The following is a 16301-nucleotide window of genomic DNA, read 5'->3' as shown; positions in this document are numbered from 1 at the left end:
CATCGCCAGCTACGCGCGGAGACTCCTCGGTGCTCGGAAATCGTCAGCTACACCGGGGACTCCTCGTTGCTCAGACATCGCCAGCTATGGCGGAGACTCCTCGGTGCTCGGAAATCACCAGCTACGCCGGGGACTCCTCGGTGCTTGGATATCGCCACCTACGCCGAGGACTCCTCGGTGCTCGGACATCGCCACCTACGCTGGGGACTCCTCGGTGCTCGGACGTCGTCAGCTACGCCGGGGACTCCCTCGATGGTCGGATCTTGCTACGTCTCATCGGTGTGCTATCAAGCTACTCCATGCTATTCGGATTAGGGTGCTGATCTTGGACAGCATGTCTGGGGTTTTGATACGCGCATGTCAGACGACGTCGGCAAGCTTTCAGACTTTTTTTCTTTGACCCTGCTACAAGATTCATTCTTCATTTTCCAGCAGGCTCGGGGACTAAGTGGGCACACTTCACCTTGCGGTGAATGTGCGCTTTTCAATTTAGGGCTCTGCCTGTGGACTGGTTGCCTGCTCGGCCGGTCTTCTACCTTTCTTCTACGTTTTGGCCCTGGCGCCACGTGACTATATCACCTACTGTCAGGCTCGGGGACTAGCTGTGGGGGTATGGCCCCCGGTATTCACAAGGCAAGACATGGGTCGCACCATCAGAGGTGGTCCAGCCCACAAGAACAAGGCGTACACGGCACTGTTTGGTGTGCACCACAAGATATTATATAGTACCAAATAGGATACTTTCTTTGTAACCCTACCCCCTCCAGAGTATATAAGGAGAGGCAGGGGTCCCCTAGTGGATATCGATCGATCTACATGGTCATCCATATCAATACAATACACCAAAAAAACAAGACGTAGGGTATTACGTCGATCAGACGGCCTGAACCTATCTAAATCGTTGTCTCTGCGCATTGTGTCACCATCCGGTTCCTGATTACGCGCACCTCCACCAACAAATCTACCATCGCGGGATACTCATCGATTGACTGCCGAGCATCTTTTATCGACACTGATGATGACATTAGCTAATATATAAAAGTTGCATTTTGTATGTACACTGCGCCTGGCTAAATATCTCAAGAACCTCCGTGGTGCGCTCCTCGTCATTCACATGACGAAAGGTAATGCACGGCGGCGTCTCGGATCTTCCAAATTCAAACCCAAATTTTCTTAATTTGGCTATGCACGTCACCCAAACATGAATGTAATGTAACGGAGGATAATAAAGATAGCATGCATGTTTCAAACACAATAAACGGGTCGGAGGCATATGTATCAGTATATAAATGTCAGGATTGATTCGATAGATATACGTTTTTTTCTTATACATAAACATGTGTGCATGGTCGTCACTGGCACCTTACGACGTACGTACATACAGAGAGGTACAGGTACAGCTTCTTCAGTTACGTCGCACGCACATACACATATCACATACCACACACGATGAATCCCACTCGATCGATCAGTTGAATATATGTATATAAAATCAGGCCGCAGCTAAAGCAAGTAAAGCACGTACTGCTGGTAGCTTGGAGCGCATCATCATGCATCGGCCAACGGCCATCATCGGAAGGCGAGGAAGAAGCGCTTGTTGGTCCGGGTCCGGCCGGCGCGTGCGATGGAGTCGGCAGCGTCGAGGTTCTTGGCGATGAGCTTGCGCGCCTGCCGGCTCCGGATCTCCACCCGCATGCTCTCCGTCTTCTCCACCTTGTCGTACCCGGCCGCCGCCGCCGTCTTCCTCTGCTTGTTCCCGCCGGCGCCGGCGCGCAGCCTGGACTTGATGCCGTCCACCAGGCGCCCCAGCTGACCCATCACCACCATGGATCTAACGAGGAGGAGGCCAAGCTGGAGCGGATACAGGAACGCGGAACGCCCGCAGCAGAGGCCGGCCGGCGGCCGGCACACGGGAAGACTAGACAGGTAGGAGAGACACGGGCCGGCCGGTGGGCGGGCAGGTCTGTTGTACTCACTCTGTACCGGCCGGACGACCGGTGGTGGTTGTATCTATTTATGGCGACTAAGGATGGCAACGGGTATATACCCGTCGGGTATCGCCGGAACGTTCTCTTCCCCGCTACAGAGAATTCATCCCATCCCCATCCCCATTAACTGTCTCGGGTATAGATTCTTGCCCATCCCCGTACCCGTCGGGTATCGGTCGGGTAACAGATACCCGACGGGTACTGCATACCCGATAAACAAGGACACTTGGGGTCGTAGCTTTGCAATCGGAGGCGTTTCTTCTTCACCCGGGTATAAGTGTCGGAGTCTCGGAGATGCCGAGGAGAAGGAACGAGGTTGCGAGGAGGACGAGCAAAGGTGGCAGAGAGACCGAACTGAGGAAGCAAGGGGCACGAGCGCTCGTGAGACAGGCGTGCTTGTGCTGCTGGTGGAGATGGTGAGGAAAAATTGAACGAGGGTTCCTAGAACACACAAATTATATATATGACTGTTCAGATTTGGACCAAAATATCTATGTTGAGCTTCTTTGGGCCTAATACTCGCATGACAGCTCAAATAGTCGGGTTCCCCAACGGGTAACGGGGACGGGTAAACAGGGAACGTTCCCGTACCCGCTATACCCGTTGGGTATGGATTCTTGCCCATTTAGATGCCCGCGGGTAAAGATATGATCCCATCCCCGTCCCCTAATGGATCAAATACCCGTCGGGTATCGGGTCCCCGTTGCCATCCTTAATGGCGACACAGGAGAGGCACATTAGGATCAGTTAGAGCTCTATCATGGGCCCAGGGAGACAGAGAGAGAACTCCGCAGTCCGATGGCCCTCCAAGTGGTGGCTAGCTAGAGGTCACAGCTGAAAACGACCTCAAAATTGAATACACACAAAAGGGCTTTAACAAAACCGAATAAGCATATTACATAGTACGTATAGAGTCTAGAGACGGTCGACGAAACGAGTTACGTGATCGCGAAAGAGACGCACGCTTTGTTTAGTTCCACTTCAAATTCTTAAAAAGTGCTACAGTACTTATCACATCGAATGTTTACGGCCCATGCATAGAGCATTAAATGTAGACGAAAAAAAAAAACTAATTGCACAGTTTGGTGGAAAATTGCGAGACGAACGTTTTGAGCCTAATTAGTCCATAATTGAACACTAATTGCCAAATAAAAACGAAAATGCTACAATAACCCCAAATTTCGGAACTTCCTGAAACTAAACACGCGCGCAGCTATTGAAAAAATGGATGAAACCGTTGTTGCGGTCAAACGGGTGCGTCCAACTCCAATCCATCCGTCCAACGGACAACCAACCGTCTCTCCCCTCGAACCAAAAGTCTCAACAAGCAGAATTATTGCGCGCCCTCCGTTTCCATCGCGGCCTTCTTCCTACAGACTTGATTTTCACTGAGCGGCGGCAGCGTATATTTGGTTCATTCAGATGAGTTCAGACGCCAAAACAAGACTGTTTGGTACGATCGGCAACCCTGACCGTACGTATACAAGAACAATCGCATGGTTATTGGGGGATGCATGATGCTCAGGTCGTACAATTGTGTGGCTACAAGCGTCACTCCGGTACTTATGTAGTTATGTCTATTTTCTGGTTTTACAACCAAACTGGCTGTTTGGAACTTTTCGTTTGGAGAAATTAAAATCTACTTAATAAATTAGGCTATTTTGCTCGGAATTTGACATTCCACCACATTGTCCAAAGTTCACATATAAGCCTATCTCAAATTCATAGTGTGGGAAATTGAAATTAATTATATAGATCACAATTCTATGTTTCTACTTTACAACTTACAGCACGCTCTTCAACTCGCTCCCCCTACGGTAGAAAAATACAACACATAAGTATCTCTCTCATATAATCAATAATAATATACAAATATAATCTATATACAACCATATTAGCTTAATTAATACGTGTCTAAATTATGATTATTAAAATGAATTTAATTCCAAGGATTCAAACGGGACCTAAGAGTAATTCATTTTTTGATGAACTGCAAAGAACTTGCTTGTGATGTCGTCAGATTCAGTAACATGGGTGGCGCAAGCGGGAAAGAATTTTTGAATGGACGTGGACGGCTCAGACGCCAGCAGCAGAGGCCAATTGAAAGGACGATAGATGATATAAAACTTTGCTCCACAGCCAATCCAAGGGCCGAGTCTTCCGTGCATAACTATGGATTGTGGGCATCCACTGCACGCGGATGAAAACAGGAGGCGGACGTTACCCGTGGTGGCCGGTTCGGGGGGTTTGTGACGCCGCGTCGTCGCCGCCGCACGAACGCAATCGGCGATGCCAATATGCCATATGCAGTAACGGTTGCTCGTTCGTGGACAAACTGGTAAGAGACAAATTAATATAAGGCTTATGGAGGAGGTACTGAGGTCTCATTTGGTATAGTCTGCCTTATTGATGAAGTACTCTTTTTTTTTTCAGCTCAAGAGCAGCTCTACCGTTTAAGCTGAAATTGGTTTGGTAAATTGTTTGACTGAATAACTTCTCATGACAGATAAAAAGGTAAAATACCCCTAATAACTTTCGCTTTTTCTTCCTTTATTTATTGTTTCCTCTCTCTTTCATCCAACTGTCGTCTATTTCTCCGCCCTTGCTCATCCCCGTCACCTCGCCATGCGGTGCCCACTGCTCACCGGTGACTCCGCCACACCTTGACCCCGGTGACTCCACCCAGAGTCTTGGTCTGACACTCTGACTACTCCACCCCCACGACTCTGCCTCGCTCTAGTGACTTGGTTCGCCCCAGCGCAAACAAGGACGATAGAGCCAGGAGAAGCTTGTTTCTCTCAGCTCCGTCCGTTGCCCACGTCTCGTGAGATCTTGTGTTCCATGGCTCCACATGACAGAGGAGCCATTCGTTTTTAGCCGTTTGGTAAATATACAGTGTAGAGTTGCTCCTAATTTACCACAAAATCTCTACCAAACAGGACTTAAGACTCTCCTTGTCTCACCATGAAAAGCACAGAGCGTGACGTCTAAAGAAACAAAAAGTGGGGATCGGACATACTAGGCTTCTTAAATCTTAAGTTGATAGCTTAAATTTCCTTGCAGTCCATTAACAACAACGTACTAATCCAACCATTCAAATGAGCGTGTTCATTGCTTACCTCGCCCATCATAGGCCTCGTCACAAGTCCCGAACATGGTCCCTCGCCATTATCAGGCAGCTTCCCTACTGCCAAGTCTGCCCCACAGTTCCTTCCTACCAAAGCTTCTATAGCCAGTGTTATGTCAGTCTCACTGGAAGTTTCTTTTGCATTTAATAAGTTATCATATAAGCACTTTTGATTATATGGCAATGTTTTTAAGAAGAGAGAGATTAAGTGAGTTTCATGGGAGATGAAACTTTCTTGGCATTGATTATCAACTCTCTGTGAGTTATGAAATTAAATGTTTATAAACCATAGAATGAAACTTTTCATTGAGATTGAATTTTTTTATTTATGTTTCATTTCATTTTATATTACACAGTAGTCTTGGAAATAAGGCCATAAAACCCCGGATTGAGACTGGCCTTGGCCACCTGAGGCCCTGAATTTGAAGGTATTTAGTAGTTGTGAAGACTTCTTCTAGGGAGAAAATTCATTTTGACGTTTGGTAGGCGTTGAAGAAAAACATGAGCATGCATATAGTAGGAGATGCGGATTTCGAGCTGAGATCTACATCATGATTTTTTACATGGGCTCAGATTTTAACACAATTTTAGACTCAATCGGTTCAGAAAAGAAAAAGGTTACTTTTACCTCCTTGAAGTATAGTTGGAATTCAGATTTCTTCCCTGAACTCTATAGACATCTTAATCCCTAAAACTCTCAAACCCGTTAAGATGACCTCCCTACCCTAATTAGAAGTGGTCTATAAGGTGGTTGCGTTTTTTAGTCAAATAAAATCGGGTAAACATTCGATAAAGTTTTAAAAACACAAAAAATGTCTCCCAAGCTTCTAAAATTTCCCAAAATAAGATTCTCAAAAATAGGATAAGAGAAACCTAAACAAATTATCTAGAGCATGAGAATGTCTATAAAAGTTTCTAAAAAATAGATTTATATCTAGGAAAATATCTAAAAAAATGTGGAAAATTTCCAAAATATTTCAATCGATGACCAAACATGTTATGAAACTTTCCATAAATAAAAAATAAGAGACACAACCAGCATAAATGCATTTAACATTAATGTATGTTGCATTTATGTTGAATGAATCTAACATTTTTGCCATACAAAGTTCTTAAAATGTGTTTGGGCATCAATTAGAATGTTTTGGAATTTTCCAAAAAATTCTATATATTTTATTGTTTTTATAGAGCTAAATATAATTGTTTGAAGATTCTTATGAGCTCTAAAATTTTATTTGGATTTTTTGTCCCAAGGTGGCCTAGCACTCAATGACACAGGATTTATACTGGTTCGGGCAACGTGCCCTACGTCCAGTCGGGGTCGGTCGGTAACTTTATTCCTGAGCCCAGGTGCTCGAAGTTTGCAGTGGGGTTACAAATGAGAGGGAGAAAGATGGGGTGTACAAGAGGTCCGGTCGGCTCCGACCGGAAGGGCCGAGAGTGACAGGAACTTCGCTACGAGCTAGGTGTTCGAGCGTGCGCTTGAGGAGTTGTGAGCTATCGATCTAGTGAGTCTGAACTTCAAGAAGTCGACCTCCTTTGTTGGAGGGAGCGCATCCCCTTTTATAGATAAAGGGGATGACTTTATAGGTGAGAGGGAGAGAGTACGGATATTTCTAAGCCTTGTTGCCACGCTGATGAAGACTGGATAATGGTAGGCGCCCCCAACACTGTTGATGTCACTGTAGAATGTCGGATGCTCACGGGAGGTCGTGCTATCTTCTCCAGGAAGGGTGGATGCCGGTACCTGCAAATACTATTTGATGCCTAGTGGTATGTGAGGAGCCGCGCTATGTTCACCTGGTACGGCAAATCCTGGTGCCCATACCGTGATCGATGTCTAGAGACACACGGGGGGCTTACCGTATGGGAGTTTTAGCGGCCCCTACAATACTGTAGGGGGAGATGATGGCTGCAGAGTACTATTTCATGCAGGGTATGATCCCTGGTACAATGGTTTTGACTTGTGAGCCTTGCCTTGCCTTTCTCCACACGTCTTCTGGTTCCTATGGAACAGGGCGCCCCCGGTCGGATGGCTCCAGTCGGCTCTGAGTGCACCGGTCGGAGAAGAGCGGTGAGTAGGGTTCCCATGAGCCCCCATCGCGGGGTCGGAGTCGTGGGGTCAGAGTAGAAAGCAACGTTTTGGGCTAGGCCTTCCGATTGGAGAGACCGCTCGGAGACGGCTGGTGCCCGAAGCGAGTGCTCTGGTCGGAGAGGTGGGCCGAAGAAGTTGATGAGCGGGTGCTTGTTCTTTGGGTAGACCTTTCGGTCGGCGACCGGACCGCCCTTCCGGCCGGTTGTGTTTTTAGACTCTTGGGCCGGCCCATGAGCTACATGTTGTTTTCCTGGGCTGAGCCCGGGCGTGGAAGCCGGTCCTCGAGGGACCCTGAGTTTATGAACTCGATAGGAGCCCCCGAGCCCCTGGGCGATTTGAGCCGAATCATCCGGGGGATTTTTTGTCTTGCCGGTGGGTGCGCGTGAGCGCACCCGCAGGTATAGCCCCCGAGCCCCCAGGCGGTTCGGGTGGAACCGACTAGGTGGATCGAGATAGAACTTACTGATCCCGGCATTGATGCGCGCCGAGGATCGGGCGAGGAAGCTTAGTTCGGTAGTTAGAGAGCTTTTTGATCCCGGCGCTGGTGTGCACCGTGGTTTTGAAATGGTTAGTTCCAGAGATGGGCGAGACGGAGCCCATGTGGCCTGGGCGGCCGAGGTAGTTACTTCAATTAGTTTTTTACGTGAGTTCAGAGTTGTGGTCCCTGGCCAGGGTTTCTTGGAGTGCAGTCGATAATGAAGCCGTTATGTGAGTTCAGAGTCACGGTCCCAGGCCGTAGTTGGATGTCATAGATCCTATCACCGCGAGTTCAGGGTCATGGTCCCAGACCATAGCCGGATGTCGTAGATCCTATCGACATGAGTTTGGGGTCGTAGCCCCAGGGTTTTTGTTGGAAGTGAAGCTGTTACGCGAGTTCAGAGTCGCGGTCCCAAGCCATAGCTAGATGTCATAGATCCTGTCGATGTGAGTTCAGAGTCATGGTCCCAAGGTTTTTGGCATTTGAGCCCCCGAGCCTTATCGGGCCTTCGTGGGGGTCTATGTGAGTTGTTTTGCGCTACCCCATCCGGTTCCTCACAACCGGAGGGGCTGAGTTTCATCGCCTATCCCGATCGCTCGGGCTCGAAGACTAGCTCGGTGAGCTCGCTGATGGGTGTGATCGAGCGGAATCCGTGTCCGTCATTCGTGACGGGGTCAGCATAGCCCTCTTGTGGCATTCCACTACTCCTTTACCTACAACTCGGCAGATGCCTAGGTCGTTCCGAAGACCGACCTAGGTGGCCTAATGGCCTCCCCTCGATGGAGATTCTGTGGGCTTGGCGAGAGGTTCAGGATCTAATGAGAAGGTTGAGATGACCCAGTTTGCCAGATCGGGCGAAGGCCGCACGGTGCTCATCTACGGTTTTCTCCCCTGGCTCTATTGTTTGCTCATGTCGAATGAGGCAACCGCCGCTTTGTGGCGCAACACGGAGCGTTCTGGTGCATTTCGCTGCACGTGCGATGCTTAGTTCCCGAACCCCCGGGCGGTTCATGCCCTAACCGTCTGAGGGGTTTAGGCATATGAGATGAATGCGCATATGGATGTATGAATGATTTGTAAAGAAATAGAGGGGGTAGTGTTTACCTTGATGACTGGAGTGACGGGGCTCAGAGAGCCTCAGTTGGAAAAGTCCGACTGGGACCTTGACGACTTGAGTGACAGGGTTTGGAGAGCTTCAGTCATAAATGTCTGACCGGGACCCGTGCTCATCGTCTACGACAGAGTCGGCGTGGCCTACATGGGGTGCCCCTTCGCTTCCTTACCTATCATCTGGTGTCTATCCTTACCTATCATTCAGGGTTCCTTTAGGTCTGGCCTGGGGAAGTGGGGAGCCGCCCGCGTGCGGTGGTGCTTCGGTTCCTGTGCCCGTCGTGTGGTAGTGGTTGATCGTGCGGTAGTGGTGGGCCATGGCCAGGCCACGTCCTGTCCGATCAGGAGCCGTTCCATCGAGCGGGGCGCGTCTCATCGGTTTAGGGCATGTCTTATCTGCATTAAATGAAAGAAAGAGAAAATCTCGCCCCGTCGTTCTGGCTTCCCTGATCGGCGCGTCCCTCCATAGCCGCTGCTCCCTTTTCCTTAAGTAGGAGAGGGGAGAGGGTTTTCGTTCCGCTCTTTTGGTTGTTCCTCGTCTACCACCACCTTCTCTCCTCCTCTTTGCCGTGAGCATTCCTGAGAGCCACGGAGGTTTCTAGGAAGGAAGGGGAGAGAGCGAGGGAGGATAGAGGAACTCACCGACATGTCGGACTGGAGGTTGTCGACCATCAGGGCATCGGTGCTAGAGGCATTCGTCATGAAGGGGTTCCCGTCGCCATAGGAGGTGGCGCACTAGAGGGTCCTCGGGAAGGAGGAGTTCCCGTAACCTCATCTAGATAAGGTGGTTTGTTTCCTTACCTTCCACGAGCATGGATTAGGATACCCCACGCACTGGTTCCTGCGTGGGCTCCTCAACGAGTGGGGTCTAGAACTGCAACACCTCAATCTGATGGGGGTGCTGCACATTGCTGGTTTTGTGACCGTCTACGAGGCTTTCCTCGGGATGGAGCTGCACGTGGATCTCTTTCAGCTCTTCTTCTCCGGGAGAGCTATGGCGGACTAGAGTTCGGCCGAGATCGCACCGATCGAAGGCTTCGCCCTACAGAGGAAGCCACGTGTGGGAGGCTCATATCCCGCGTATTCCCCATGTGACTCCAACCGGGGATGGCATGGGGAGTGGTTCTACATTAGGAATCCAGTGGGGGCGCCATTTCCAGCATTTACCGGTGGGAGGCCGGTGAAGCAGAAGAGTTGGTCGTGGGGCTGCGCCCACACAGAGAAGAATAAGGTGGAGGCCATCGAGGAGGAGCTCCAAAAGCTCATAAGGGGCGGCCTTGATGGGGTGCGGGTGTTCCACACCCTTTACTGCCGCTGGGTTGCGCCGTTGGCGGAGAGGACGCACCCGATGTGGACATATGACGGCTGGCCAGACCCAAATCGTGCGTCGCTAGAGGAGCTGCCGGACAATGAGATCTAGAGTCATGTCAGCCGAGTGCTGCAGCTGAGGCCTAGAGAGACAGTGGTGGGAAAACCCATACCGTTTAATGCCTTGATCGTGCCCACGCTGGTATGCTCCCTTATTTTGTTCGTGCTTTTTTCTCTGCCCCCTTCTTTTTTGATTTCAGTTCATTCGTTCCGTAGGGGCTTGGGAGGTACAAGTCCCGACCGCACCTTCCTAAGGGACCGGCTGGCCAGGCCCAGTAGACCGCCCAGAAGGAGGCGGCAGACGCCCGGAAGAAGAAGAAAACCAAGGAGGTTCAGCGGAAGAAAGAGAAGAAGAAGAAGGAGGTCACCCGGTGCGTGAGGGCCGGGGAACATAATAGCGATGTCGAGTCAGAACTTGCATCGGATGATCCTACCTGATTTGGATGACATGGTCTTCTCCGATAAGGAGGAGAGTCGGGAGGTCAGTTGCGACCTCGGCGGTGCGTCGTGACCCTACGGCGACGTCCGCTGGTGAGGAGCAGGAGGCCGTGCGGTGTGCGGAGGTTCCTGCATCAAGGAAGCATGCGGTGAGCAGCGGACGCCATTGGCGAGTGAGCAGGCGAAGCGGACGCAGGTCACCATGTCTCTCAGCGGTGTCGCCGGTCCTATTGTCGCCTATGGCAGACTGCGGCTAGGGGGCTGGGCGGTCCGAGGAGCTGGACCGGCTGCTTGTGCGGTGATGGGGCCGGTGCCAACGCCGAACTTATGGCCGGAGGAGGCCCCTCCTGCTATGGGTGCGGTCGAGTAGTTCCGGGCGGTCTGAAGGGGCAGACTAGCACCTGGTTGACACATGACTCGTAGTCGGGGGATGCCCCGCCCGCTGATCCGGTTGAGGAGCCCCGAGGTGGAGGTCGTAACGACCTACAGGCCGGGCAGGAGCCGATTGGGACGACTTCGACCCTGTCTGAAGTGAGGGGGTGCGAGTCGTAGTCTAGGAGCGGTCCTCGTCCTATGGGCTTGTCATCGTCGGGGCCTGCCTTCAGAGTAGTGCCGCTCGGCACCTGGTATGTTTCCTTTTGTTGCTTCTTCGACTTTTGGTGGTTGAGTCATTTTGGAGTGTGGCTTACCCGCAATTTTTGTCAGCGGCTGGGGGATGCCGGGGTTGAGCATCACCCCGACCTCCATGTGGGAGGTTTGGAGGCCCACTCTGTAGTGTGTTGCGGCCGGCAAAGGGGCAGCAGGGTGGCGGCGGTGAAGCCTTCCCTCCCGGGGGTGGTGCCCCCCGGGGCGGCTGCTGATAACGTGACAGCAGCGGCAACGTTGTTGGCGGCCATCCCGATGCCAATGGCGGAGGTGGTGTTGGAGGTAACTCTTGTGGCCCCTCCTCCATCGGTCATGGTGGAGGAGATGAGGAGGGGCGAGCTCCCCACCTCGTCGGGTGGAGGGCTGCACGACCCATCCTTGCCGTCGGAGCTGAAGGCATAGGAGGGAAGCGTGGCTGGGATGGAGTTGGGATGCCCGGTGGCGCCTCATGTGAACATGGTGGTGGAGATCTCGTCTGACAACGAGGCGGATACCGTGGCAGAACCGTCGGTGTCGCCGCGGGAGCTGGTGGTGGTCCGGTCAAAGGCTGTTCCCTCCGGTAGTTCATCGGAGGGTGACCTAGAGTGGCCCTTCCCCAAGGACCCGTCGAAGGGGAGGTTCATCCTCTAGGATTCCTAGGAGCACCAGCTCTAGGTCATTTTTGGGGGGCAAGGGCATGCCGTGGTGTCCGAACTCACCAAGCTATCCGCGAAGCTTGATAGTGCTTGGAAGCAGGCTCAGTTTGCCCAGCAGCTGGTTGAGGTCGACCTACAGCTCACCATGGAGGTGAGTTTCTGGTACTTATCCTTGCCCTTTGAATCTTTCATCGGTTGTTTTTAGCATGCCTGTTTCTCACAGGAAATAAGGAAGGTGTCGTCCTACAAGTCTTACTTCCTTCGGGTGAAACATGCCCGGATGGCTGAGCGTGAGTGCCGGGTGGAGTCTGCTTGCCGCAAGTCCCAGGTCTGGGCAGTCGAGGCGGCTGCGGCATGGGCGGAGGGGCAGCGTGCAGCGGAGCGGGCAACTACCACCGAGCAAGGGCTCGAGGCGACGAAAGCCCGCCAGGCGGAGACTAAGGCAAGGCTACGGACGTCCCTGGCGAACACCGAGGTGGCGCTTCAAGAGGCCTTGGTAGCCCTTGAGCCAGAGCGGAGTGCTCTGGCATCGGAGCAGGTTGCCTTGGAGTTGGCAAGGAAGGCCCTAGAGGCGGAGCAGAGGGCCCGGTCGGAGGCAAACCAGGAGGTGCTCATGCTCCGAGGCCGGGTGATGGAGACGGAGGAGGTGAACACCCAGCTGTGCGCGTAGGTGACTTGATAGGCAGAGGAGTTCTCCACCCTTAAGAACTCTCGCACTGGTACGTTCCCTTTCTTTTTTCATTGCTTTGGTTTCCCTCTTCAGCCTGTTCCTAAGCTTGTCGCCCTTCTTTTAGAGCTGGATGGAAAGGTGAAGGTGCTAGAGCAGGACCTAGAGACGACCAAGGCGACCCTCAGTCAGAACACAGAGGAGCTGGCCAAGTCTCGTGAAGAGCGACGTGCTTTTGAAGGGGACCTTGACCAGATCCGCAACGTTGCCCAGCTCATCGTCTCTTCGGGTCGTTGCCAAGTACTAGCACGCCTGATGTCCAGCTAGCGGAGGTCCTAGACATGGTCAAGGACCTTGTTAGGAGCGGGTTGTTTTACAGGGTGTTAGGGGTGCTAACCTCAGTGGCGACGTACCACTCGAATCTGGACTTTGCCACTATCTACGGTGGGTATGCTGAAGGCCTGAGTGAAAGCATCTAGGCCCCTAGTTGGGTTTTGGTGATTAATGACAATACAAGATTACTATGACTAACATGTGTTTTGCAGATACAATTAAGTTAGGTCATGGTAATGGAGATCGATTGGGCAATCAAGGTGGTCATGCCCCTACAATGGAAATCATTTCGATTTTTAAAGGATGGACGACAAGGTTAAGGATGACTAGTTCTAACTGTCGATTGGAGTTGGAGAGACATTTAGAGTAGTTTAGGACTTTGTTTTTCCTTTGGCCATACTATTAAGGGGGTATGGATGGGTAGCTTGACCTAGGTGAGTCTAGTGAGTTAGGTGTGGTGCACACTTGTTAAAACTAGCTCTAGGTAGCTCCTATGAATGCCTAAGATCCTTTGGAGCAAACTTCATTCACATATGTTCGAGAGTTGGAAGTGAATGGAGGGTCAAATGCTAACCGGACGCTGGCCCCGGTGCCACCGGACGCTGGCCGTAGGGTCCGGTCAGTTCATTTGATCAGCAGTCTGCGTTCGGTGCGATCGGACGCTAGAGAGGTCAAGTGACCGGACACTGAAAGGCAGCATTCGGTCGACTCCAGTAAGGTTCCAGAGAAGGGAATCTGTGACCAGACGCGTCTGGTCAGTACTGATCGGACCCTGAGGGTTCAGCGTCCGGTCGAGTCCAGTAAGGTTCCAGTAAGGGTTTAATGCGACCGGACATGTCCAATCAGTGCTGACCGGACCCTTCCAGCGTCCGGTCATCACATTTTCACTGGTTCGCGGGTTGAACTGACCGGAGCGTCCGGTCACCCCACAGAAGCTCCTAACAGTTCATTTTTTAGGCTGCCTTATAAATTGAAGCTCCACTCGTGTGTGGAGTCACTTTTGCTCATTCTAACAGCTGAGAAACACATTTGTGAGTGCCAAGAAGAGCAAGGTCCTAGTGAGGTAATTGAGATTTGAGAATCCAAGAGAGTAGCCTCATTAGTGAATCAAGAGTAGTCAAGTGTGCATCCATCTTCTCATTAGGCTTCGCATGGTCAAGTGAGAGTTTGTGCTTGTTACTCTTGGTGATCGCCATCACCTAGACGGCTTGGTGGTGATTGGGAGCTTGGAGATCACCCGGCGGAGCTTATGGGTGACCCAACTCAAGTTGTGAGCGGCTTTGGGTGATTCGCCAAGATAGAGTGTCGAAGAATCAACCCGTAGAGAGCACTTGATCCTTGCGCGGATCAAGGGGGAGCATTTACTTTGAGCATTTACTAGTGGGGAGTGGCGACTCTCCGATACCTCGGCAAAACATCGCCGCGTTTCTCTCTCTCTTTACTTTGAGCATTTACTTTGAGTATTTACTTTGAGCAATTCAATACTTGTCTTTACATTCATAGAATTGCCATGCTAGAGTAAGTTTGGAACATAGGTTGCAAGTCCTTTGTGCATTAGTTTGATAGAAACACTTTTCTAGGCACAAGGGGTTAATTGGGCTATCCGTAGGATTTGATTATTGCAAGAAAATTTAGAATTAGCCAAATTCACCCCTCCCTCTTAGGTATCTTGATCCTTTCAATTGGTATCAGAGCCTCGTGCTCACGTTTTTAAGCTTAACCGCTTAGAGCAAGATGTCTCATGAGGATGGACCCCCTCCTATCTTTGAGGGAGATGACTTTCCATATTGGAAAATCCGCATGGAGGTGTACTTAGAAGCTCTAGACGTTGGTATTCTTAGAGCCGCCTCACAAGGCTTCCCAAAACCTTGGGATGCAACTAACTTACAAGGCGATGAAGTTAACTATCAAAAATGGAATGCAAAGGCTCGAAACACCATCTTTAGAGACCTTTGCAAAGATGTGTTTAACCGTATAAGGAACCACAAAGACGCCCATGCACTATGGTCGGACATTTGTGCGCTCCATGAGGGAACCAAGAGTGAGCGTGAGGAATGCTATCATCTTGTAATTAAAAAGCTAAATTCTTTTGAGATGCTTCCCAAAGAAAGTGCTAATGAGATGTATTCTTGTTTAAATGTTCTTGTAGAGAAAGTCAATGGGCTTGGACTTACTTAAATGTCACCATCCGACGTTGTGAGAAAGATCTTGAGTGTCCTCCCCATTGACAAATATGGGCACATCGTGACCGTGCTACATCAAGGTGATCTTTCCACCGCTACACCAACACAAATCTTGGGAAAGATCAATGCTCATGAGATGTACATGCACATCACCCCACAAGATGGCTCATCCTCTACAAAGAAGAAATAGAAGGACTTAGCATTCAAAGCTAGCCAAGATAAGGGCAAAGCAAGACTTGAGTATGAGAGCTCAAGTGATGAAGAAGATGATGAAGAAAGTCTTGCTCTCATGGTGAAGAAGACCGCCAAGATGCTAAAGAAGCTAAATAAGAGTGGCATCAAGTTTGACGGCAAGAAGAAGAAGTTCTTCACTAGCTCAAGAAGAAAGCCAATCTCTGAGATGGATTGCTACAATTGTGGCGAACTTGGCCATCTAGCTCATCAATGCACGAAGCCTAAGAAAGACAAGTTCAAGAACAAGAACAAGGGCAAGAAAGATGACTCAAGCAATGAAGATGAAGATGAGAAGAAAAAGAACAAGCCATACAAGAAGAGAGATGGCAAGAAGAGGGACTTCCACAAGAAGAAGAAGAGTGGAAAGGCCTACATTGTCGGTGATTGGCTCACGGACATTGATTCATCAAGTGGATCATCCGATGATGATAGTGACAATGAGAAGGTGGCCGCCATTGCTATTGATCTTGCATCTTCACCGCCACCATCGCCATCATCCTCTACACACCTATGCCTTATGGCCAAGGGTGAATGCAAGGTAACTAAGAGTGATGATAGTAGTGATGATGAGCAAGCTAGTGATGATGATAGCGATAGCGATGATGATGATTCACCTACATATGATGATCTTGTCAAAATACTAAGAAAATACACTAAGATCATTAGAAAGAGTAGAGCTACAAATGAAAAGCTTGATGCTAAAAATGATTCACTCTTAGCTAAGTGTGATACATTGGAAAAGGCTAATGATGAGCTTAGAGAAACTAATGATGCTATATCATCCAAACTCAAGGAGCTCAAATCTTCTAAGAAAGAGCTTAAGGATAAACATGATAAACTTGAGTGGGTGCACAATGAGCTCATCACTAGTCACAACAAGCTAAAAGATGAATACACTACTCTTAAGATTAATCATGATACTCTTGTCATTGCTCAAGAATTTTTACCAAATGAGCCACATGATGCTACTAACCATATTGTCAAGATTGATATAGCTACT

The 16301-nt window shown here is 50.2% G+C and overlaps 1 protein-coding gene across 1 annotated transcript; it reads right to left on the bottom strand.

Moving 5' to 3' along the window:
• Positions 1-1286: 1286 nt before the first annotated feature.
• On the bottom strand, positions 1287-1970 carry LOC136531053 (uncharacterized). The gene has a single exon (XM_066523774.1). It carries the CDS (start codon positions 1825-1827, stop codon positions 1570-1572), a length of 258 nt encoding a protein of 85 aa, XP_066379871.1. The 5' UTR covers positions 1828-1970; the 3' UTR covers positions 1287-1569.
• Between the last annotated feature and the right edge of the window lie 14331 nt (positions 1971-16301).

Source organism: Miscanthus floridulus, unplaced genomic scaffold, assembly GCF_019320115.1.
Source record: "Miscanthus floridulus cultivar M001 unplaced genomic scaffold, ASM1932011v1 fs_267_3_4, whole genome shotgun sequence".
In the NCBI taxonomy this organism is placed as follows: Eukaryota; Viridiplantae; Streptophyta; class Magnoliopsida; order Poales; family Poaceae; genus Miscanthus; species Miscanthus floridulus.
The sequence above is the reverse complement of the archived record's forward strand: the minus strand, read 5'-3'. Positions and strand labels throughout refer to the sequence as shown.